The sequence below is a fragment of the Aquarana catesbeiana genome, linkage group LG05 (assembly GCF_042186555.1).
Source record: "Aquarana catesbeiana isolate 2022-GZ linkage group LG05, ASM4218655v1, whole genome shotgun sequence".
Classification (NCBI taxonomy): domain Eukaryota; kingdom Metazoa; phylum Chordata; class Amphibia; order Anura; family Ranidae; genus Aquarana; species Aquarana catesbeiana.
In genome coordinates this window covers 528,651,790-528,675,456 of record NC_133328.1, presented here as the reverse complement: position 1 = coordinate 528,675,456, position 23,667 = coordinate 528,651,790, and the positions used below count along the sequence as shown (strand labels likewise).

At 43.1% G+C, this 23,667-nt stretch overlaps 1 protein-coding gene across 4 annotated transcripts in view; it reads right to left on the bottom strand.

Moving 5' to 3' along the window:
* Nucleotides 1–23,667, bottom strand: part of LOC141145227 (NXPE family member 1-like) — a 452,066-nt gene that overhangs the window by 326,513 nt on the left and 101,886 nt on the right. The window contains exons 1-2 of one of the 4 annotated variants that reach the window (XM_073631730.1): nucleotides 5,654–5,747; nucleotides 5,449–5,546 (exon numbers count right to left, since the gene is read on the bottom strand). The exons of 2 other annotated variants lie outside the window; for them this stretch is intronic. In XM_073631730.1, the coding sequence (XP_073487831.1) occupies nucleotides 5,449–5,541 (93 nt within the window). In that variant the 5' untranslated portion in view covers nucleotides 5,542–5,546; nucleotides 5,654–5,747. Of the gene's footprint in view, nucleotides 1–5,448; nucleotides 5,550–5,653; nucleotides 5,748–23,667 lie in introns of those variants that run through there. One more of the 4 variants, XM_073631729.1, reaches the window with a different exon arrangement.

Genomic DNA, 23,667 nt, shown 5'->3' with positions numbered 1-23,667 from the left:
GTATTTCCGAAATCGGAATACTAGGCAGTTCAGCCATGTTCAGCCATCATGGCCAAAAACCGACCATTACAATTCCCTTGCTCGAAAAGCTTCTGTTTATTTCTTTATAGATCCATCCTCGTAGCCTCAGCCATATGCAAATGCAGAGCCCGTTTGCCATGAAGTAAAGCATTAAAGTTGGCCTCTGAAGGAACCACAGCATATTGGGCTGTTTTTTCATCCACTATGGCCTGCAAAGCCTCACTATTTGCTCGTTGGGCCTTATTAACCGCCTTAATGGTGGATATATACTGTCCTCTTGTATAGGCCTTAAAGGCATCCCATGTTATTTCTGGAAGACCCTGCATAAAATTTCCAATACTCGACTAAAAGAGGCAGAATTTTATTGACCACATCTGGATGTGAAATCCAGTGGGTTCCCAATTTCCACTGGACTTCATCCCGAGAGTAATGAGGACGAAATGTGAGCAAAAAGTCCCCTATATGATGATTTTTTTGGTAACAGGTTCTCTTTAAGGAGACATCTGGAGTCTAAGACCCGACATGTCTCCCCTTTGCTCCACTGAATGTAATGCAGATCATGTTGCATTACATTCTTTCCTGGCCATGCTGGGGACACTAAGAGACGGACCTGGAAGTGACAACAAACACATCGCTTTTTGGGTCAGCAACAAGAAGCAGAGGAGAGGAGACGTGTGTCCACTCAGCTCCCTCCCCCCTACCCGGCAGCACCCGCTATGGGCAAGCGGACCCCAGGATACATGGCTGGGAGGGGCATGTTACTGGGGGTGTGTGGAAGCAATTGACTGGCCACCTGAATGCTTCCACCTGACAGGCAGGAGTCTGCTTGTCAGATTTACACACAATCCCAGTGGCTGCAGCCAAGGGGAATATGTGTAAACCCCCTGATTTATGGACCTGGCAGCAAAAGAGTTAAATTGGTAATAAACTCAAAACCAAAAATGTATTATACTGCAGCTTACCATTTCTTGGATGTGATGGCTGCATTCTTTTTCTTTTTTAGGCTTTATTTCTTCTATTTTCATCTGGTGATCCTGCCAGTAAGTCTGTTGCTGGAACCAACTCTCCAGCAAAATTTATCAGTTTTAAATACTGACACTGAACAAATGCGCCTATTTTTTGTGAACAAGGCCTATTGCGCCGTAAATGCGTGCCAGCGTGTTTATGGTGTATTATCATAGACTTGAATGGAAGGACTGCTGAAGAATGCTTCAACTCCTTCCAATCTTGACATGTAGCAATGCAAATGTTTCATGTTTTGATAATGTGAACAGTGTTTAGGGAGCATTAAAAAATGTGTCTTAAACATCTGTTTTTTAATATCAGCGTGAACAGCACCTTACAGAGAATAGACAAATCATATAACACTAGCAGGGGTGCTTACAATGATCAGCTTTTATTTAACCGGTTCAATACCGGGCAATTTCACCCCCTTCCTTCCCAGGCCAATTTTTAGTTTTCATCGCTGTCGCACTTTAAACGTCAATTGCGCGGTCGTGCGACGTTGTACCCAAAAGAAATTGACGTCCTTTTTTTTACCACAAATAGAGCTTTTTTTTGGTGGTATTTGATCGCCTCTGCGGTTTTTATTTTTTGCGCTATAAACAAAAGAAGAGCGACAATTTTGAAAAAAACACAATATTTTTTACTTTTTGCTATAATAAATATCCCAATTTTTTTTTTAAAAAACACATTTTTTCCTCATTTTAGGCCGATACGTATTCTTCTACATATTTTTGGTAAAAAAAATCGCAATAACCGTATATTGATTGGTTTGCGCAAAAGTTATAGCGTCTACAAAATACAGGATAGATTTATGGCATTTTTTTAAAAAAAAATTTTTTTTATTTTTTTTAGCGGCGATCGCGATTTTTTTTGGTGACTGCGACATTATGGCGGACACATCGGACACTTTTGACACATTTTTGGGACCAATCACATTTATACAGCGATCAATGCTATAAAATTGCATTGATTACTGTGTAAATGTGACAGGCAGTGAAGGGGTTAACCACTAGGGGGCGGGGAGGGGTTAATATGTTTCCTAGGGAATGATTCTAACTGAAAGGGGAGGGGACGCACTAGGGGAGGAGACCGATCAGTGTTCCTCCGTTCTGGGAACACAGATCGCTCTCCTCAGAGCTGACAGGCTGTGGATCTGTGTGTTTACACACACAGATCCACATGCCGGCCCGGTTAACGGGCAATCGCGGGTGCCCGGCGGACATCGCGGCCGCCGGGCACACGCACCGGGTCCCGAGGAACGCGGCGGGCGCGCGCGCGCGCTCCCGGCGGCGCGCGCGCGCCCCCTAGACGGCCGGGAATCCCAGGACGTCATATGACGTCCACCCAGGATGGGAGATCCCATCTGTGGACGTCATATGACTATGGGCGGGTAGGGAAGTGGTTAAATAAAATCTTTTTCCTAAAAGGAAATAAACAGTTTGCTGTAACCACTTAAAAATTGTGAGCTGGAGTTTGGCTTCATTTTGTTAGTGTATTTAAATCTGCTAGTACATCTAACACTCCCCCCTTCTAGACTGACAATGCTGCTGTCCAAAGGTGCCCATGTGCTCCTTTATCCAGAGTGAGGGCACTCTAATGCAGAACGTGTATTACTGGCCAGATCACCAGATGAAAACAGAGGGAAAAGAAAAAAGAAAGGAGCCATCACATCTAATAATTGGCAAGCTGCAATTTTACATTTTGGGTTTAATATCACTTTAATGTTACTAGAACATTTGTGCCACCTGCACCATCACTTTATGATGACTTGTCAGTTCATGATTGAAGCTGTAAGAATAAGGATATGGAGACTTCTAATTTACATAAATAGCAGCTGGTAATCTGACAACTATTAGCTGTTGTCAGAACACAATAGCTCAGTGGGGGAGATCACTGTACTAACGTCGGATCTTTAGTACAGCGGCCCTGACAGTTTTTTTTGTTAAACCTGCTGGGTTGAACAGAAAAAAAACTCAGTGTGCACTAGGCTTAACTACAATTTTAGTATTTGTGAGCATCAATATCATGGCTTGACAATATATCTGGGGGGTGGGCATCCTTCCATTTCTGACACACATACAGTATAATAGTCAGACTAAAGGGTATCATACATACTGGCCGAGGACCGCTTGCCATTTTTTCCCAGTAAGGCCCCTTTTCATATGATAAGCCCGCTCGGATCCTCCTGTCCGTTTTTCAGGCAGATCCGATTGGGCCATCCATTGACTCCTATGGGCAGGTGAATGTCAGCGGACACCCGTCTGCCATCTGATCCGCTCAAGACAGACGTATGGCAATATGTCTTCCATCCGTCTTGGCGGATCGGATGAGATCTGATGAAAACGGACATGCTGTCCGTTTTCGTCCGATCTCCCTATTAGAGATCAGCGGTGCTCTGACAGGTCCCTCCCCGCTCAGTGAGCTCAGCGGAGCGATCTTCTGCTGTGTGGATCCGAACTGTGTGAAAGGGGCCTTAGTTGAAAATTTCGCACTGCCTGGAGGTAAGCGAACCATCCTGGGTATGATTCAGTCTTTTTAAATAAATGTTAGTGGGACTGCAAGCCATTTTTTTTTTTTAAGCCCTGGCTCACACCGAATGCGGCTTTGAAATCACATGACTTCACTTGAAATCGCACAATTTCAAAGCCGCATATCAGTGCAACTTCAGGTCCAAAAGTAGTGCAGGAACTACCTTTTTCAAATCAGAGTGGCACTGCAAAGTCGGCGTCGCAAACAGTTCCATTGCTGACAATAGGGTGCGACCTGACCTGTCAAATCGCATTACAAGTCACACCGGTGTGAATGAGGACTAAATGGTGTGCTGGCCCTTTAATGTGTTTTTCCTTTTTCTTTTCTTTTTTAACAAACACCCAGCTCAGCTTTCTTTTTAGAAGCTGACGATATGTAAAAGATGCAGCTTTAGTTTGATTAATGCATGCATGATTAAAATGTTTTGTAAAAATACTGCTATTAATTGGATGGAGAGGAGGAGCCTGCAGGGAGCCCCACTGCAAGCAATGGTGAATAATTTCAAAGGAAGTCTGTCCTCAGACAAAGAATAGGACACAGTGGGTTTGGTCACGTTTTGCTCAATGCAGAAGCCAAGTTTCTAGATCTTTAACCTTTTATTAGCACAGTGTTCAAATCTAATTTACAAACGATAATGAGATATTCCAGAACAGTACAGACATGGTAGACAGTACACACATTAAAGCGGAGTTCCACCCAAAAGTGGAACTTCCACTTACCTGATTCCCCCCCCACCTCCGCTGCCACATTTGGCACCTTCTCGGGGGGGAAGCGGGTACCTGTTTTTGACAGGTACCCTGTCCCCACTTCTGTCGGACCTCGCCATGTCATAAGTTTGGCTCCCTCCTCCTTCCCCTGCTGCCAGGCCAGTAAGAGAGCGCAGCGCGCTTCGCACATGTGCATTAGGGACCTGGCTGTGAAGCTGCAAGGCTTCACTGCTGGCTTTCCTTGACGGCAATGGCGGGTGGCAGCACCTGACAGCCAATGGAAACATCGGCTGGGGTGCCAACATCGCTGGATTCCAGGACAGGTAAGTGTCCCAATATTAAAAGTCAGCAGCTACAATATGTGTAGCTGCTGACTTTTAATTTTTGGAGGGGGACACCACTTTAATTCCCAGCCCCTTCCTTAACATTGCATAACAGAAGAAAACTTCAGTTTGGGATTCTTCAGAAAAGAACAGGTAAAATGTAAGCAGCAATTTTATTTTCTATTTTTTAAATTATGCTTTGTACAGTATATGTATGGGAACATGGTAACAAATCTAAAGTAGGTATTGTCCTAATTTAGCTGCAAAAGTGGAAATTAATTACCTAAAGTCAGTGCTGAGTCTTCAGGTGCATGTTGTTACCTGACACTGTTCCTTTGCCTTTCTCTGCACCCGACTGACAATTGCTCTATGACCTGCTTTGAATTCCCACTTCAGCCTTTCATTTGAACCTGTTACTATTACCAATTCTGTGATTTCCTTCTGACTATGTGCTTGCTTATTCTGCTTATTTCCTTGTCCTGTGACTTCACAACTGTCTCCAACTTGGTAGTCAGCTGCTCATCTGCTACTTACTTTGGCTTGTGCCCTGACCACCCCACTGTCTACTAATGCTGCAGTTGCTGCGTGCTGGTTTAATCTGTACATGCAAGGACATTGACACCAGCAAAACAAAGTTACAGTCATGCCTGCAACACCCTGCCTGTTATCACACATGAGTGTATGAACCCAAAGTCTAAAATTAACAAACATGTCTAATATACATTTATACACCTACTGGCACCTTATGAATGGAGGTAGAAGGTATAGTCTAGTGAAATCATGGCTATAATAATGTATACAGCAGATAATGGGGCAAGGTAATAATTATTAAAAAATAATAATAATCAGTTTCGTAATGTTACCTTTTTAGTTTTTTGATTGTAAATCAGGCTTAAGAGAAGACAAAATACAATAACGATAATTAGTAGACTCTTATATGTTAATGCAACTGCCATTCTATCTGCTGGAAGAGAAGGAGAGAAAAAAAGAGAGGAACTTGCTTGTTAAAAATTATATACACGCATTTCTATATTGAAACAGCAAAGGAAATATACAAATAACACTTACAATGTTCTTGGTTTCGAGTGTTCTGTGAAGTAGTCAATGTCTTTATGACATGTAGAGTCAAGTACAGATCAATGGTTAACCTGTCACAGTTTCCAGCAAAGGGCGTGTACTCAAATCATAAAAACAGATAATAGCCTTAAAGTGTTATTCTGGCCGAAATTATACCTTTTTAGATAAAAATACCCCTATAATACACAAGCTTCATGTACTCTAGTAAAGTTATACTGTAAACTAAAAGTCAGTTTTTGTATTTTTGCATCATTGTTTTCTCACTAAGGGCTCTTTCACACGGGGCGGATCAGTGATGATCCGCCCCGTGAACATTCAATTGCTCAGCGGGGATCGCTCCGCCGATCCCCGCTGAGCAGGAAAATGACAGGTCCGTCGCTGCACACTGTGCAGCGACGGACCTGTCTGAGCGCCGCTCTCCCCTATGGGGGATCGGATGATGACGGACCGTAGAGTCCGTCCTCACCCGATCCTATCTGAAAACGGATTGAAAAGTAGGGTTTTCCTCCGTTACACTTTTCGGATCGGAGCGGGTCGGACGTCAGCGGACATGTCACCGCTGACATCCGACGCTCCATAGGGATACATGTATGTCCGTTTTTCATCCGAAAACGGAAGGATGAAAAAAACGGACATACGGATCCTCCGTGTGAAAGAGCCCTTATAAACAAATAAACTTTCAGCAGACTGCGGCCATCTCCTGTGTGGGCATCTGAAGTCAGACTGTATCTCTTCCTGTATTCTGTTGCACCTGCAGATCTCGCACATGATTAGTGCAGCACGACAGTGTAATAGTTTGCAGTCAGAGAAAGTTGCCGCCACACTTAGCTAGGGAAACCTTTCCTCCCCTCCAGGAACCAGGAAATTTATCTGCACGTACAAGCATTTTTAATCCAGAAAGCTGCGGCAAAAGGTATAGATATATATATATATATATATATATATATATATATATATATATATATAAAATCTCTTGTTTTATATGTATCTAACGACCCATTTCCTGATTGGCTGGGAGGAGAATCAGTGTTACAATAGCAAATATTCATTCACTATTGTCACACAACTGGGTGTGCTTCAGAAACAGTGCTCTGCGCCCCGAGGCCACCCTTTCTTGAAGCCAATTGGAAAAATAAAAATTAAGTACAGCGCTACGTTTAGAAAAAAAGTGAAAAGCAGCCAACACACCTATAGACTCAAGGCAGAAAAAAACAAAAGAAACAAAAGTGTGGCGCTATATATCACATCCACAGTCGTGTGTATTACAATAAAGACATATAAAAATGGTGAATACTACCAAAAAATGTATGACCATAAAATGGATAGTGTCAAATAATTAATCAGTGTTGATCACATATAAAGTAAATACACAATAATACTTAATCATCAGATGTGCCAGTGATTAATAGAAACCCGTGCTGGTTCCATGAGCCAGACACCAAACATAAAAAACATGAAACTTTAGAAGTCCATAAAAAATGTGTAGAAAAATAGTGAAGAAAACATCAAGAGAGTTCAAGGGGGTTGTTGCATGGCCAGATGGTATTCACAGAATTTTAGTCGCACCAAATCTGGCGAGTGGGCAGAAGGAAGACCACAAGTGTGCATAGATTGTACATCAGTGCCGGGGCCAACACCAGGAGTAGAGGAGGCTTACCGGAAAGAATTGACCTGAAATGGCGTACGCCAGACAAGTCAAAAAAGCATAATAACCACTGGTTCTGGGAAATGCGTCTTGTCAGATGTCATCAACAGATGGTGGAAAGAAAAGGGGGGGGGGGTCCGCACGGCTTCCTCTCCCATAGGTAATCCAGCATAAGCCAAACGTGTAGTTTCATATGCCATGCAAGGAGCAAACAAAACTCACATAGCGTAATAACGTTTTAAAACACTAGTTTATTAAAATAATAAAAAACAGACTCACATTTTGGAAGAAGGAAACAGAGCTCAAATATCAAATAGCGGCGATCGTGAGGGGTCCACCCGACATGTTTCAGCTAAGGAGCCGTCATCTGACGTCATCTACACATTTTTTATGGACTTCTAAAGTTTCATCTTTTTTATGTTTGGTGTCTAGCTCATGGAACCAGCACGGGTTTCTATTAATCACTTGCACATCTGATGATTAAGTATTATTGTGTATTTACTTTATATGTGATCAACACTGATTAATTATTTGACACTATCCATTTTATGGTCATACATTTTTTGGTAGTATTCACCGTTTTTATATGTCTTTATTGTAATACACACGGCTGTGGATGTGATATATAGCGCCACACTTTTGCTTCTTTTGAAACCAATTGGAGCCTCTGGCTCTAATCACGTGCTTACAAAAAAACAACCCCCACATTGTAATCAATGCATCCGTCGCCCTGCATATAGATATAGGGGCCGGGGCGCATGGATAGGGGGGGTGGTGCACGCGTGTTATGTGTGTGCGAAAATCCCTACTTGATGTCTGAGTTCAGAGTTGTAATGGTACAGGCAGGTTCGAGATTATAGAAAGGCAACAGTTACTCAAATAACCACTAGTTACAACCAAGGTATGCAGAATACTGCTGCTCATTTGTGAGGCTGTTGGAACCCTGTGCAAGTGGAACTGGTCTAAGTGGTGAGTTAAAACCAGAGGGGGGACCTTGAGTGGAGAGTGAACAAGTCTTGCTTTTTGATTGCTGGGTTGCATTTTTGGGGCTTTTCCTTTTAGCTTTTCAATCACCTTTTTCTGTCACTTTTTAAACAGTTTTTTTTTCTTGGTTCCTTCAGACTACCAATTAAGGGGGGTGGTTAATTGCTCACAGGTGCTTGAGGCCTATATAACCTTGTGTAGGACTCATAGTGAGCCTGCTCATTTGTGAGGCTGTTGGAACTCTGTGCAAGTGGACCTGGTCTAAGTGGTGAGTTAAAACCAGAGGGGGACCTTGAGTAGAGAGTGAACAAGTCTTGCTTTTTGATTGCTGGGTTGCATTTTTGGGGCTTTTCCTTTTAGCTTTTCAATCACCTTTTTCTGTCACTTTTTAAACAGTTTTTTTTTCCCTGGTTCCTTCAGATTACCAATTAAGGGGGGTGGTTAATTGCTCATAGGTGCTTGAGGCCTATATAACCTTGTGTAGGACTCATAGTGAGCCTGCTCATTTGTGAGGCTGTTGGAACTCTGTTCAAGTGGAATTGGTCTAAGTGGTGAGTTAAAACCAGAGGGGGGACCTTGAGTAGAGAGTGAACAAGTCTTGCTTTTTGATTGCTGGGTTGCATTTTTGGGGCTTTTCCTTTTAGCTTTTCAATCACCTTTTTCTGTCACTTTTTAAACAGTTTTTTTTCCCTGGTTCCTTCAGACTACCAATTAAGGGGGTGGTTAATTGCTCATAGGTGCTTGAGGCCTATATAACCTTGTGTAGGACTCATAGTGAGCCTGCTCATTTGTGAGGCTGTTGGAACTCTGTTCAAGTGGAACTGGTCTAAGTGGTGAGTTAAAACCAGAGGGGGGACCTTGAGTAGAGAGTGAACAAGTCTTGCTTTTTGATTGCTGGGTTGCATTTTTGGGGCTTTTCCTTTTAGCTTTTCAATCACCTTTTTCTGTCACTTTTTAAACAGTTTTTTTTCCCTGGTTCCTTCAGACTACCAATTAAGGGGGTGGTTAATTGCTCATAGGTGCTTGAGGCCTATATAACCTTGTGTAGGACTCATAGTGAGCCTGCTCATTTGTGAGGCTGTTGGAACTCTGTTCAAGTGGAACTGGTCTAAGTGGTGAGTTAAAACCAGAGTTTAAAACAGGAGGTTATAACAGGGGTCATAGTACCTGTGTAGTGTGAGTACCTGAGTGTTGTCTGAGTAGTGTGTGTGGATCGTTAGTACTTGTGTATTGTGCACTGTATACTTGTGAATTGCGAGTGCACGTAGGCCTGTGAGTACACGTAGGTCTGCGAGTGGCCTGCGAATGCACTTACTGTAGGCCTGCGAGTGCAGGTAGGTCTGTGAGTGGCCTGCGAGTGCACTTAGGCCTGCGAGTGCACGTAGGTCTGTGAGTGGCCTGCGAGTGCACTTAGTCCTGCGAGTGCACGTAGGTCTGCGAGTGGCCTGCGAGTGCACGTAGGTCTGCGAGTGCACGTAGGTCTGCAAGTGGCCTGCGAGTGCACGTAGGTCTGCGAGTGCACGTAGGTCTGCGAGTGCACGTAGGTCTGCAAATGCACATAGGCCTGTGAGTGCACGTAGGTCTGCGAATGCACAAAGGTCTGCAAGTGCACATAGGTCTGCGAGTGGCCTGCGAGTGCACGTAGGTCTGCGAGTGGGTCTGCGGGTGCACGTGGGTCTGTGGGTGCACATGGGTCTGCAGGTGCACGTAGGTCTGCGGGTGCACGTAGGTCTGCGACTGTTTTGCGAGTGCACGTAGGTCTATGAGTACCTGTGTATTGTCTTGTTGTGTACCTGTGTATTGTCTTGAGTATTATTGCCAGGAAGCTAGCTGTTAGGTAATTTGGACAGGGTAAAATCCCCAATCCTCACTAAATTTAATAGGTACGATGCCCGGCGGGTGTGGAGAGGCGACTCTTTGTACATCTTGCTGCATGTATGCGTTGCTTGATCATCCGATCGAGGGTGAATACTGCTGTGCAAAATGTAAGTGCATTGTTTCCCTGGAAGCCCAGGTTCTGAATCTGGGGAAGCAACTGTCAGCACTGAGAAGTCCCTCCATACTAAAGGAGAGCCAGGAACGTACACGGCAGGTGCCAGCAGGGGCCAGCACAGAGGCGGGTGGAGACAAAGAGGTGCAGGCACTAGCAAAGGGTAGATGGGTGACAGTCAGGAAGGGTAGAGGGGGAAGTGCCAGGGAGGCCGATCCAGGACTGGAGCATCCCAATAAGTACGCTCCATTGAGTGACATTGGTGAAACCAGTCAGGGACCAGCACTGCTGGAGCTGAGGGACTCTCCTTGCTGCCGGGGGAAGAACTCCTCCAGTGAGAGTGGGGGGCAGCGAAGGGAAAGGAAAGACAGATTCTGGTGGTAGGGGACTCAATTCTTAGAAGGACAGAGAGGGCAATCTGTAACCAAGACCTGAAGCGCCGAACAGTATGTTGTCTACTGGGCGCTCGGGTTGGGCACATCACGGATCTTGTGGACAGATTACTGGGTGGGGCTGGGGAAGACCCAGCTGTCATGGTGCACGTTGGCACCAATGACAAAGTCAGAGACAGATGGAGTGTCCTAAATAGGGATGAGCTTCGTGTTCGAATCGAACCCATGTTCGACTCGAAAATCGCCTGTTTGACCATTTGTCGAATTACGAATGATATGGGCCATTCGCACCAAATTCGTGTGGCGCGTCACGGCCCATAGTTCACTACGGCATCGCAGTGCATTGCTGGCTGATGACTGGCCAAGCATGCACTATGACCCGCATGCTTGGCCAATCACAGCGCCGTCAGTAGAGAGAGCTGTAATTGGCCAAAGCTTTGGCCAATTATGGCTCAGGGGGTTTAGAACACGCCCCACACTATATAAGGCCGCCTGCACAGCGGCCCTGTGTAGTGTGTTCCGGCATGCTGAGAGATAGAGAGAGAGAGAGAGACAGTGTAATTTCATTTGAGTTAGATAGATTAGACAGGACAGTCAGTCAGTTAGCTGCACTTACAGTGTATTGTGTATATATATGCATCCAAGGTGTTGTGTGTGTGTGTGTGTGTGTGTGTATATATATATATATATATATATATATATATATATATACACTGTATTCAGTTTAGCTAGATCTGTTTCTGTTATCTTCCTACTGACAGGCAGGCTTGTCTTGTTACAGTATTTACAGCTACCTGAAGAAAATTGCTGGTGTTCTTTTGATCCTATTAGTACCACAGTCAGGCAGCTAGACTATTTACAGTTAGTGTAGTGCATCCTCCTTACAGTGTTCAGCTAAAGCTACAAGTTAGTTTAGTGTGACCTCTGCACAGTGTTCAGCTAAAGCTACAAGTTAGTGTAGTGCGTCCTCCTCACAGTGTTCAGCTAAAGCTACAAGTTAGTGTAGTGCGTCCTCCTCAAAGTGTTCAGCTAAAGCTACAAGTTAGTGTAGTGCGACCTCTGCACAGTGTTCAGCTAAAGCTACAAGTTAGTGTAGTGGGTCCTCCTCACAGTGTTCAGCTAAAGCTACAAGTTATTTTAGTGCGACCTCTGCACAGTGTTCAGCTAAAGCTACAAGTTAGTGTAGTGCGTGCTCTGAACAGTGTTCAGCTAAAACTACAAGTTAGTGTAGTGCGTCCTCTGAACAGTGTTCATCTAAAGCTACAAGTTAGTATAGTGCGTCCTCCTCACAGTGTTCAGCTAAAGCTACAGGTTAGTTTAGTGTGACCTCTGCACAGTGTTTAGCTAAAGCTACAAGTTAGTGTAGTGCGTGCTCTGAACAGTGTTCAGCTAAAACTACAAGTTAGTGTAGTGCGTCCTCTGAACAGTGTTCATCTAAAGCTACAAGTTAGTATAGTGCGTCCTCCTCGCAGTGTTCAGCTAAAGCTACAGGTTAGTTTAGTGTGACCTCTGCACAGTGTTCAGCTAAAGCTACAAGTTAGTGTAGTGCGTCCTCTGAACAGTGTTCAGCTAAAGCTACAAGTTAGTGTAGTGCTTCCTCCTCACAGTGTTCAGCTAAAGCTACTGTACAAGTTAGTGTAGTGCGTCCTCCTCACAGTGTTCAGTTAAAGCTACAGGTTAGTTTAGTGTGACCTCTGCACAGTGTTCAGCTAAAGCTACAAGTTAGTGTAGTGCGTCCTCCTCACAGTGTTCAGCTAAAACTACAAGTTAGTGTAGTGCGACCTTTGCACAGTGTTCAGCTAAAGCTACAAGTTAGTGTAGTGTGTCCTCTGAACAGTGTTCATCTAAAGCTACAAGTTAGTGTAGTGCGTCCTCCTCACAGTGTTCAGCTAAAGCTACAAGTTAGTGTAGTGCGACCTCTGCACAGTGTTCAGCTAAAGCTACAAGTTAGTGTAGTGGTTCCTCTGAACAGTGTTCAGCTAAAGCTACAAGTTAGTTTAGTGTGACCTCTGCACAGTGTTCAGCTAAAGCTACAAGTTAGTTTAGTGCGACCTCTGCACAGTGTTCAGCTAAAGCTACAAGTTAGTGTAAAAAATATATATAAAACACAAAGCGCTGTGATGCTAAATAGCTGATAATTACACATAAAACCAAGTGAGGCTGCTATCAAAAGAGAGTGTTTTCAGAGTCACTTAAAAAGAATAAATAATGATATTTGAAGCGCTTCACAATGTGCATGAAAATGAATATATAAGAATAAATATAAATAGTCAAATAAATCCAGCGGTGAGTAAAAATTCCTAAAAAATCCAGCAATCAAAATAGTGTAAAATTATAAAAAATTAGTGACACCAAATGTGTAAAAAAATTCACATAAAAAATCCACATAAAAATAAATATACAGGGATGTATTCAGAAGGTTCAATTATACAGGTGTAGAATCCTGATTGGTATAGAGCTTTTGATCACTAGCAAAGCTGTTTAAAAACACTTGCTTAATTAAGGTGCTCATTGACCTTCATAGTAACAATGTGCTTTTTGCTTCTATTCACAACCAATGTGAGAATCATAAACAGGCAGATAAGAGAAAAAACCAATCATTGTGCAATAGTTAGGATACCAAGGTACACAGGCAAACTTCAATCCACTCACGTGTGCCTTATAATGATAAGGCATATGCAGGTTTTACTATAGCAGTCAGCCGCCTTAGACAGGAGCAGATTCAGTGCAGTACACTGTGTGATACTGCTGATCTGCACAGAGGGTCCTTGGCTCCTCCCACGCGTTACATCACAGTCACGTGACTTTTTCAAGGATAATACAAGCTCTGACGGACTCAGCTTTATAGCACAACAGCAGAGTGGTTGCCATGGCTACAGCATGAGTTTATCATCATCCTGCTTCCTGCATAAACTTCAATCCTGTTAAAACCTACTTTTATTAGACATGTAATTCATATGAATATCGTTGGTTTATCAAAACCACGATTCCATGTGTAAAAAACGCAGTGTGTAAAAAGTAAAAAATATATATATTGATATCTCTAATCACGTTTACTTCTTCAACTCCCTCCAGTGGTCACAATTGGTATAACATCTCACAGGGGGAATATATGGCAAAGCGTTGTCTCTAATGGTTTTGATAATTGACCAGTGCCCCATGATATCACAAAAATGGGGTATCCACATGCTCTGCTCATAAATGTATGGAAAACGGAGTAAACAAGATGACATGATATATATATATATATATAATATACATATATAAAATTAAAATAAGATATGATATAAGAAATAGGGAAATAATATTAAAATGTAAAACTAAAATCTAAAAATTCCATGATAGAATATTGCAAAAATGGATGATGACCATTATTTATATGCTAGAACTGAACCAAATATTGCCACTCAGAAAAAACTGGTATTGGACAAATAATGAGAATATTGGACCAAAAAATAAATAAAAATAAAAAATAAAATATAAAAAATAAAATTAAAATATATACCATAAAAATATATATATATAAATCTGAAAAACCTCTAAAAATCAGAAATAAAACAATTCAGGTCGAATTCAATGTTCAAACCATGGGGTTCTAATGTACCCATCTGGAATATCCATTTGGATTCATTCTTGCTGAGTTCCCTCACTTTATGGGAACCCCTCCAATGAGCCTTATACTTTTGAATAGCCCAGAATTGGAGACCCCTAGGGTCTCTGTTATGATACCTATCAAAATGTTTTGAAACACTGTGTTTTGGATAGCCTTTTCTAATGTTCTGGATATGCTCTCTTATTCTCTTCCACATTGGTCGCTTCGTTCTGCCAATGTATTGGAGGGAGCAGGAGCACTGTAAAGCATATACCACCCCCTCAGTCCTGCAAGATATAAAATCCTTTATTTCAAATTCTTGTCCAGTATTTGTTGAAGAAAATTTCTGACATTTGTATCCATTTTGATTAGTATTTATGCAGGCATAACACCTTTTACAGGGATAGAATCCTTTACCCTGAAAAAAGGTTAAATCAGTTATTCTCTTGGGTGGGTTGGGTACATTTTTAGCTATGATGTCCTGATGATGATGAACTGGATTTTAGTCTCACTAATTTGATGTTCAAGTTTAATATTTTTTTGGTTCATATTCAAACGTTGGAAAAAGGATCTTAAACTCAGTTCATCACCCTTCCAAATAATAATACAATCGTCTATGAATCTTTTATATAGAACCAGTTCCTTCGGAGTATTTAAAAAGATGGCATCCTCCTCCCATTTTGCCATGAATATGTTGGCTACACTTGGGGCATATTTAGCTCCCATCCCAATACCCGTTAGTTGTCGAAAATAATTGTCATTATACCAGAAGTAGTTATGTTGAATACCAAAGGCCAGGCTTCTAAGAAGAAATCTTTTCTGTTTAGAAATGAGATGGCTGAATGAATCCATAGCTCATTTAGATGCTTCTATTGTATCGCTATGTTCAATTATTGTGTACAGTGAAGCAACATCAGCAGTTGCTAACAGATATCTTCCATTAGGGTCCAGGGTCAGAGATTTTAATATTTGTAATAAATGTTTGATATCACGTAGATAAGCTTTAGTGTTAGGTACTAGGGGTTGCAAGAATTTGTCCACATATTCCCCTAGTCTTGCATTGATCGATTGAATCCCATTAATGATGGGTCTTCCTGGTGTTGCCTCAGCATTCTTATGGATCTTCGGGATGGTGTAAATGATTGGAACTCTACATGTATCCGGTACTAAATATCTAGATTCTTTTTTGGATAAAATATTTTTGTTGATTCCTTTTTGAATCAAAGAGGACAGATCTCGTTTGTATTCTCTAGTAGGATTGCTACTGAGTTTCAGATATGTGTTATTATCGTTAAGTTGTCCCATCAGTTCCTGGTGGTAGTATTCCTTAGTTAGTACTACAATGGTGCCCCCTTTGTCGGTTTTTTAGATTTCCGCAGAAACGAAGATCCCCCACCCCTACAGGAATATACAAACAGAGAAAGAAGTCCAAACACCATAAAAGGGGATGCAGAGCAGGATGGCAAACCCAAAAGAAAAAGAGAGTACTAGGGGAAGGCATCTACAACCTCAGCGGCAAAGAGCTCACACGAGCGGAATTAATCACACTGGACAAAGGCCTTAAATATGCACCAAAAAAGAATCTGGACAAATTCCAGATGTATATTGACATACAAAAATACACCAGGAAATTGAATATCAAGAAATACTTATTATCCAGACCACCATCTACATTGAACAAAGGAGTGGAACTTGGCAGAGGAGTACAGCATAGTGATTTAAGAAATAAGTCACTATTCAATCTACCCTCTACAAATAATGAACATATTGAGGTGTTTAAAAAAATGGTGATCAAAGACCTGGAACAACTCAAGTTCAGTAGAATCTCGGAATCCCAGCATATACAACAAGGTATAAAACAATTGGAAGCAAATAAAGATATTATAATTAGACCGGCCGACAAAGGGGGCGCCATTGTAGTACTAACTAAGGAATACTACCACCAGGAACTGATGGGACAACTTAACGATAATAACACATATCTGAAACTCAGTAGCAATCCTACTAGAGGATACAAACGAGATCTGTCCTCTTTGATTCAAAAAGGAATCAACAAAAATATTTTATCCAAAAAAGAATCTAGATATTTAGTACCGGATACATGTAGAGTTCCAATCATTTACACCATCCCGAAGATCCATAAGAATGCTGAGGCACCACCAGGAACACCCATCATTAATGGGATTCAATCGATTAATGCAAGACTAGGGGAATATGTGGACAAATTCTTGCAACCCCTAGTACCTAACACTAAAGCTTATCTACGTGATACCAAACATTTATTACAAATATTAAAATCTCTGACCCTGGACCCTAATGGAAGATATCTGTTAGCAACTGCTGATGTTGCTTCACTGTACACAATAATTGAACATAGCGATACAATAGAAGCATCTAAATGAGCTATGGATTCATTCAGCCATCTCATTTCTAAACAGAAAAGATTTCTTCTTAGAAGCCTGGCCTTTGGTATTCAACATAACTACTTCTGGTATAATGACAATTATTTTCGACAACTAACGGGTATTGGGATGGGAGCTAAATATGCCCCAAGTGTAGCCAACATATTCATGGCAAAATGGGAGGAGGATGCCATCTTTTTAAATACTCCGAAGGAACTGGTTCTATATAAAAGATTCATAGACGATTGTATTATTATTTGGAAGGGTGATGAACTGAGTTTAAGATCCTTTTTCCAACATTTGAATATGAACCAAAAAAATATTAAACTTGAACATCAAATTAGTGAGACTAAAATCCAGTTCCTTGATCTTGAAATAGAACTAACAGCCAATATCATCAGCACAAAAACATTCTTCAAACCGGTGGAAAGGAACAGCTATATACCAGTAACGAGTTGCCACTATGAGCCATGGTTAATCAACATTCCGAAGGGCCAGTTTATTCGCTTACGGAGAAATTGTTCAGAAAATAATGACTATCTTAAACAAGCTCAGTGGATAGGTTTGAAGACAAGGGTACAATAAATGTTTTATAGAAGAAAAAATAACAGAAGTCAATCAAACCTCAAGAGAAGCGCTGATCCAAGATAAAATCAAGGTAAATGACAAAACAGATGACATACCTCTGATAATGGACTTCAGTATACAACACAGGAGGATGGAGAGGATTATAAAAAGACATTGGTCTATTTTAAAAACTGACACTACTTTGGCAAATATACTCCCAGAAAAACCGAGATTCATTTATAGACGAGCTCCAACTCTAAGGGACATCATAGCTAAAAATGTACCCAACCCACCCAAGAGAATAACTGATTTAACCTTTTTTCAGGGTAAAGGAGTCTATCCCTGTAAAAGGTGTTATGCCTGCATAAATACTAATCAAAATGGATACAAATGTCAGAAATTTTCTTCAACAAATACTGGACAAGAATTTGAAATAAAGGATTTTATATCTTGCAGGACTGAGGGGGTGGTATATGCTTTACAGTGCTCCTGCTCCCTCCAATACATTGGCAGAACGAAGCGACCAATGTGGAAGAGAATAAGAGAGCATATCCAGAACATTAGAAAAGGCTATCCAAAACACAGTGTTTCAAAACATTTTGATAGGTATCATAACAGAGACCCTAGGGGTCTCCAATTCTGGGCTATTCAAAAGTATAAGGCTCATTGGAGGGGTTCCCATAAAGTGAGGGAACTCAGCAAGAATGAATCCAAATGGATATTCCAGATGGGTACATTAGAACCCCATGGTTTGAACATTGAATTCGACCTGAATTGTTTTATTTCTGATTTTTAGAGGTTTTTCAGATTTATATATATATATATTTTTATGGTATATATTTTAATTTTATTTTTTATATTTTATTTTTTATTTTTTATTTTTATTTATTTTTTGGTCCAATATTCTCATTATTTGTCCAATACCAGTTTTTTCTGAGTGGCAATATTTGGTTCAGTTCTAGCATATAAATAATGGTCATCATCCATTTTTGCAATATTCTATCATGGAATTTTTAGATTTTAGTTTTACATTTTAATATTATTTCCCTATTTCTTATATCATATCTTATTTTAATTTTATATATGTATATTTTATATATATATATATCATGTCATCTTGTTTACTCCGTTTTCCATACATTTATGAGCAGAGCATGTGGATACCCCATTTTTGTGATATCATGGGGCACTGGTCAATTATCAAAACCATTAGAGACAACGCTTTGCCATATATTCCCTCTGTGAGATGTTATACCAATTGTGACCACTGGAGGGAGTTGAAGAAGTAAACGTGATTAGAGATATCAATATATATATTTTTTACTTTTTACACACTGCGTTTTTTACACATGGAATCGTGGTTTTGATAAACCAACGATATTCATATGAATTACATGTCTAATAAAAGTAGGTTTTAACAGGATTGAAGTTTATGCAGGAAGCAGGATGATGATCATGCTGTAGCCATGGCAACCACTCTGCTGTTGTGCTATAAAGCTGAGTCCGTCAGAGCTTGTATTATCCTTGAAAAAGTCACGTGACTGTGATGTAATGTGTGGGAGGAGCCAAGGACGCTCTGTGCAGATCAGCAGTATCACACAGTGTACTGCACTGAATCTGCTCCTGTCTAAGGCGGCTGACTGCTATAGTAAAACCTGCATATGCCTTATCATTATAAGGCACACGTGAGTGGATTGAAGTTTGCCTGTGTACCTTGGTATCCTAACTATTGCACAATGATTGTTTTTTTCTCTTATCTGCCTGTTTATGATTCTCACATTGGTTGTGAATAGAAGCAAAAAGCACATTGTTACTATGAAGGTCAATGAGCACCTTAATTAAGCAAGTGTTTTTAAACAGCTTTGTTAGTGATCAAAAGCTCTATAGCAATCAGGATTCTACACCTGTATAATTGAACCTTCTGAATACATCCCTATATATTTATTTTTATGTGGATTTTTTATGTGAATTTTTTTACACATTTGGTGTCACAAATTTTTTATAATTTTACACTATTTTGATTGCTGGATTTTTTAGGAATTTTTACTCACCGCTGGATTTATTTGACTATTTATATTTATTCTTATATATTCATTTTCATGCACATTGTGAAACGCTTCAAATATCATTATTTATTACAAGTTAGTGTAGTGCGTCCTCTGAACAGTGTTCAGCTAAAGTTACCTGTAGAAGGTTGGTGGTGTTTTCCTGATCCTATCACTACCGCAGGCAGCTAAAGTATTTACACGTTAGTGTAGTGCGACCTCTGCACTGTTCAGCTAAAGCTACCTGTAGAAGGTTGGTGGTGTTTTCCTGATCCTATCACTACCGCAGGCAGATAAATTATTTACACGTTAGTGTAGTGCGACCTCTGCACTGTTCAGCTAAAGCTACCTGTAGAAGGTTGGTGGTGTTTTCCTGATCCTATCACTACCGCAGGCAGATAAATTATTTACACGTTAGTGTAGTGCAACCTCTGCACAGTGTTCAGCTAAAGCTACCTGTAGAAGGTTGGTGGTGTTTTCCTGATCCTATCACTACCGCAGGCAGCTAAAGTATTTACACGTTAGTGTAGTGCGACCTCTGCACAGTGTTCAGCTAAAGCTACCTGTAGAAGGTTGGTGGTGTTTTCCTGATCCTATCACTATCGCAGGCAGCTAAATTATTTACACGTTAGTGTAGTGCGACCTCTGCACAGTGTTCAGCTAAAGCTACCTGTAGAAGGTTGGTGGTGATCTCATACTGTAGGCAGGCAGTTGATTTTGCTAGCTGCAGTATCAAAATATATATATATATATATATATATATATATATATATATATATATACACAATCCCAGCTTAGTGCAGCTACAGGCCATTAGTATGTCTGGAAGGCCAACAAGGATAGGCAGACAGTCACAAGCCAATAAAAGAGGGCAAGCAGGCTCTGTGCCTAGAGGCAATGGTGCTGGTCATTGAGACGTCGCATCCTCATCAGCACGTGGCTGTGGGACACGTTTGGCCTTTTTTTCGGCAGCTGGCCGAGTTGAGCTGCAACATGCCGAAGACTTGGTCGAGTGGATGACCAAGCCGTCCTCATCCTCCTCATCCTCCCTCACCCATACTCAGGGTACTTTGTCTGGCAAAGCAGCTGCCAACGCGGCCTCTTCCCTCGGCTCAATGGCATCAATGACTCCTTCCCTAGCCCCACCATGTCCTCCTGAGGAGTCCCTCAAACTGTTTTTACCACAGTGTTGGGTACATGCTCCAGCAGGATGCCCAGTGTTTAGAAGGCTCTGATGATGATAATGAGCTAGATGAAGGCAGTAACGTGAGCACGGACAGAGGGGGTGCCCAAGAAGGACAGCAATCTGGCAGTCATGCTCCCCCTGCTGCAGCATACTGCCAGGTTTGCTCCAGTGGTGAGGAGGGAGGGGATGATGAGGTCACTGACTCAACATGGGTGCCTGATAGGAGAGAGGAGGAGGAGGAGGCACATCACCAATGAGGCAGGATGCCCTCCAGGGGCCAGCCTAAGGGCAGCACACTGACTGCATCACACCGCAAAGCTCCGCATGTGCAGGGCGCTGCTGTCTCTGCACGTTATTCCAAAAGTTCTTTGGTGTGGGCCTTTTTTGAGACAAGTGCATCAGATCACACCGCTGCTATTTGCAACATATGTCTCAAGCGTATCTCGCGTGGCCAAAACATCTCCCGCTTGGGCACCACATTCTTGACCAGACATATGTTGACCTGCCATGCAGTTCGTTGGCAAGCATATCTAAAAGACCATGTCATGGACATACTACTTCCAGACCTGCAACAGGGCTCAGGCGCATCCCCACCAACAGGTTCCCAGTAACGAACAGGCGTGCGCCAATGCGCGTGCACCGATCACGGAGATCGCACGCACAGTGATGCGGCTTTGGCACCCAGTGGCCTTTAAGAGGGGCTTCCACCATTCAGCTCTTGCTGTTTGATCTGCAGCTTCACCTGTGACCTGTTCCTGTAATCTGCATCCGATCACCTGACCTGGCTCTCTGACCACGCTGCTGTCTCCAATCCTGAACCTTGGCTTTCCCGGACTCTGATCCTGTTTACCTGCCTGCCTGATCTCCTGTTACCAGAAACCAGCCTGAACGTGACCATTCCTTGCCTGCCGATTCTGTTGAACTAATCCACTGTGTATGACCCTGCTTGTCTGATCTTGCTTCTGCCTGCTGTGTGCACCCTGCTGACCTGCATCCAGCTTACCTGCATCCTGCTGACCTGCATCCAGCTTACCTGCAGCCTGCTGACCTGTATCCAGCTCACCTGCACCCTGCTGACCTGTATCCAGCTTACCAGCATCCTGCTGACCTGCATCCAGCTTACCTGCAGCCTGCTGACTTGTATCCAGCTTACCTGCACCTGGCACTCCAGCCAGTTCCAGTGTCTCCCAGTGGACATCATCTCCAGTTCCAGAGAATCCACCAGGCACTCATACCCCACTGTGCTCCTACAGTCACTGTCCTCAACTCCAGTGATCTGGGAACCAGGGCTGTACGAGAGGTCTCCCTCTGCACGTCAGGCTCACATACGAGGTACGTGTCAGACCCACGCCAAAGAACAAAGAGGACCTCTCCTTGCTCCTCATCAGCTGAGATCTCCAACCCCTTCAGTCCTCTCTGAGACCTGCACTGAGAGGAATGAAGGTGTAGAATTAGGTGTGTCACAGCCAAGTACTTGTAGGCAATCTGCTTTCGGTACACCAACGTCAGATTGTACCAGGCAAATTTCCCTGCCCCAGCTGCTGCACCACCGAAAGAAGTTCACTCCCAGCCATCCACATGCCCAGCGGTTGAATGCTAGCTTGGCAAAATTGCTAGCACTTCAACTGCTACCTTTTCAGTTGGTAGACTCTGCCCCCTTCCGTGAGTTTGTGGAATGTGCGGTTCCTCAGTGGCAGGTACCCAAACGCCACTTTTTCTCATGGAAGGCGATTCCGGCTCCCTGCCGGCATGTGAAAGGCAATGTCTTGGCCTCGCTGGACAGGGCGGTCAGGGGTAAGGTGCATATTACCGCTGATTAATGGTCCAGCAGGCATGGACAGGGACGTTACCTAAGTTTCACGGCGCATTGGGTCACTCTGCTGGCAGCTGGGAAGGATGCAGGACAAGGTGCAGTAGTGTTGGAGGTTGTTCCGCCTCCAAAATGCCACTACTAATGATTGTGACACACCTCTCTCCTCCACCCCCTCCTCTTCTTCTTCCTCCATGGCCTCTTCCTGTGCTTTGTCCTCGGAACCAGCGGTGCTCCGTAGCCGTTCAAGGGGCTACTCAAGTATGCAGGCCAAAAGATGCCATGCGGTGCTTGAGCTGGTGTGCTTGGGGGACAGGAGCCACACTGGGGCAGAGGTTCTGTCAGCTCTGCAGGGGCAGGTTCAGAGGTGGTTGACGCCACGCCAACTTAAGGCAGGAATGGTGGTTTGGGACAATGGTACCAACCTCCTCTCTGCCCTCCGTCAGGGACAACTGACCCATGTGCCCTGTTTGGCTCACATCCTTAACTTGGTGGTGCAGCAGTTCTTGGGCAGGTACCCGGGCTTACAGGATGTCCTGAGGCAGGCCAGGAAAGTCTGTGTGCATTTCCGCCAGTCATATAATGCCAGTGCTCGGCTGGCAGACCTCCAAAAGGAGTTTAACCTGCCCAAGAACTGCCTAATCTGTGACATGCCCACCAGGTGGAACTCAACATTGGCCATGCTGCAGCGGCTTCACATGCAGCAGAGGGCCATCAATGAGTACCTGTGCGACTATGGCACCAGGACAGGGTCAGGGGAGCTTGGTTTCTTTTCCCCACGCAAGTGGGCCATGATCAGGGATGCATGCACTGTCCTGTCATCATTTGAGGAGGACACGAGGATGGTGAGCAGTGACAGTGCATGCATCAGTGACACTGTCTCCCTTGTCCACCTGTTGGAGCACACGCTGCATGGAATAATGGACAGGGCACTTGAGGCAGAACAGAGGCAGGAAGAGGAGGACTTCCTTAGCTCTCAAGGCCCCCTTTATCCAGACAGTGTTCCTGCGTGCCCGCCGATCACACAGGAAGAGGACGAGGAGGAGGAGGAAGAGGAGGAGGATTGTGTCAGTATGGAGGTGGAGCCTGGCACTCAGCATCAGCAGCAGTCTTTAAAGGATCAGTCCCAAGAAACACATGGACTTGTACGTGGCTGGGAGGAGGTGGCTGCGGACCATGTCGTCCTTAGTGACCCAGAGGTCTCCGGACCGAATGCCTCAGCAAACCTACGCTGCATGGCCTCCCTGATCCTGCAAAGCCTGTGTAAGGATCCTCGTATTTGTGGTATCAAGGAGAAGGACCAAAACTGGCTGGCAACCCTCCTTGATCCACGTTACAAGGGTAAGGTTGCAGACCTTATCTTGCCATCGCAGAGGGAGCAGAGGATGAAAC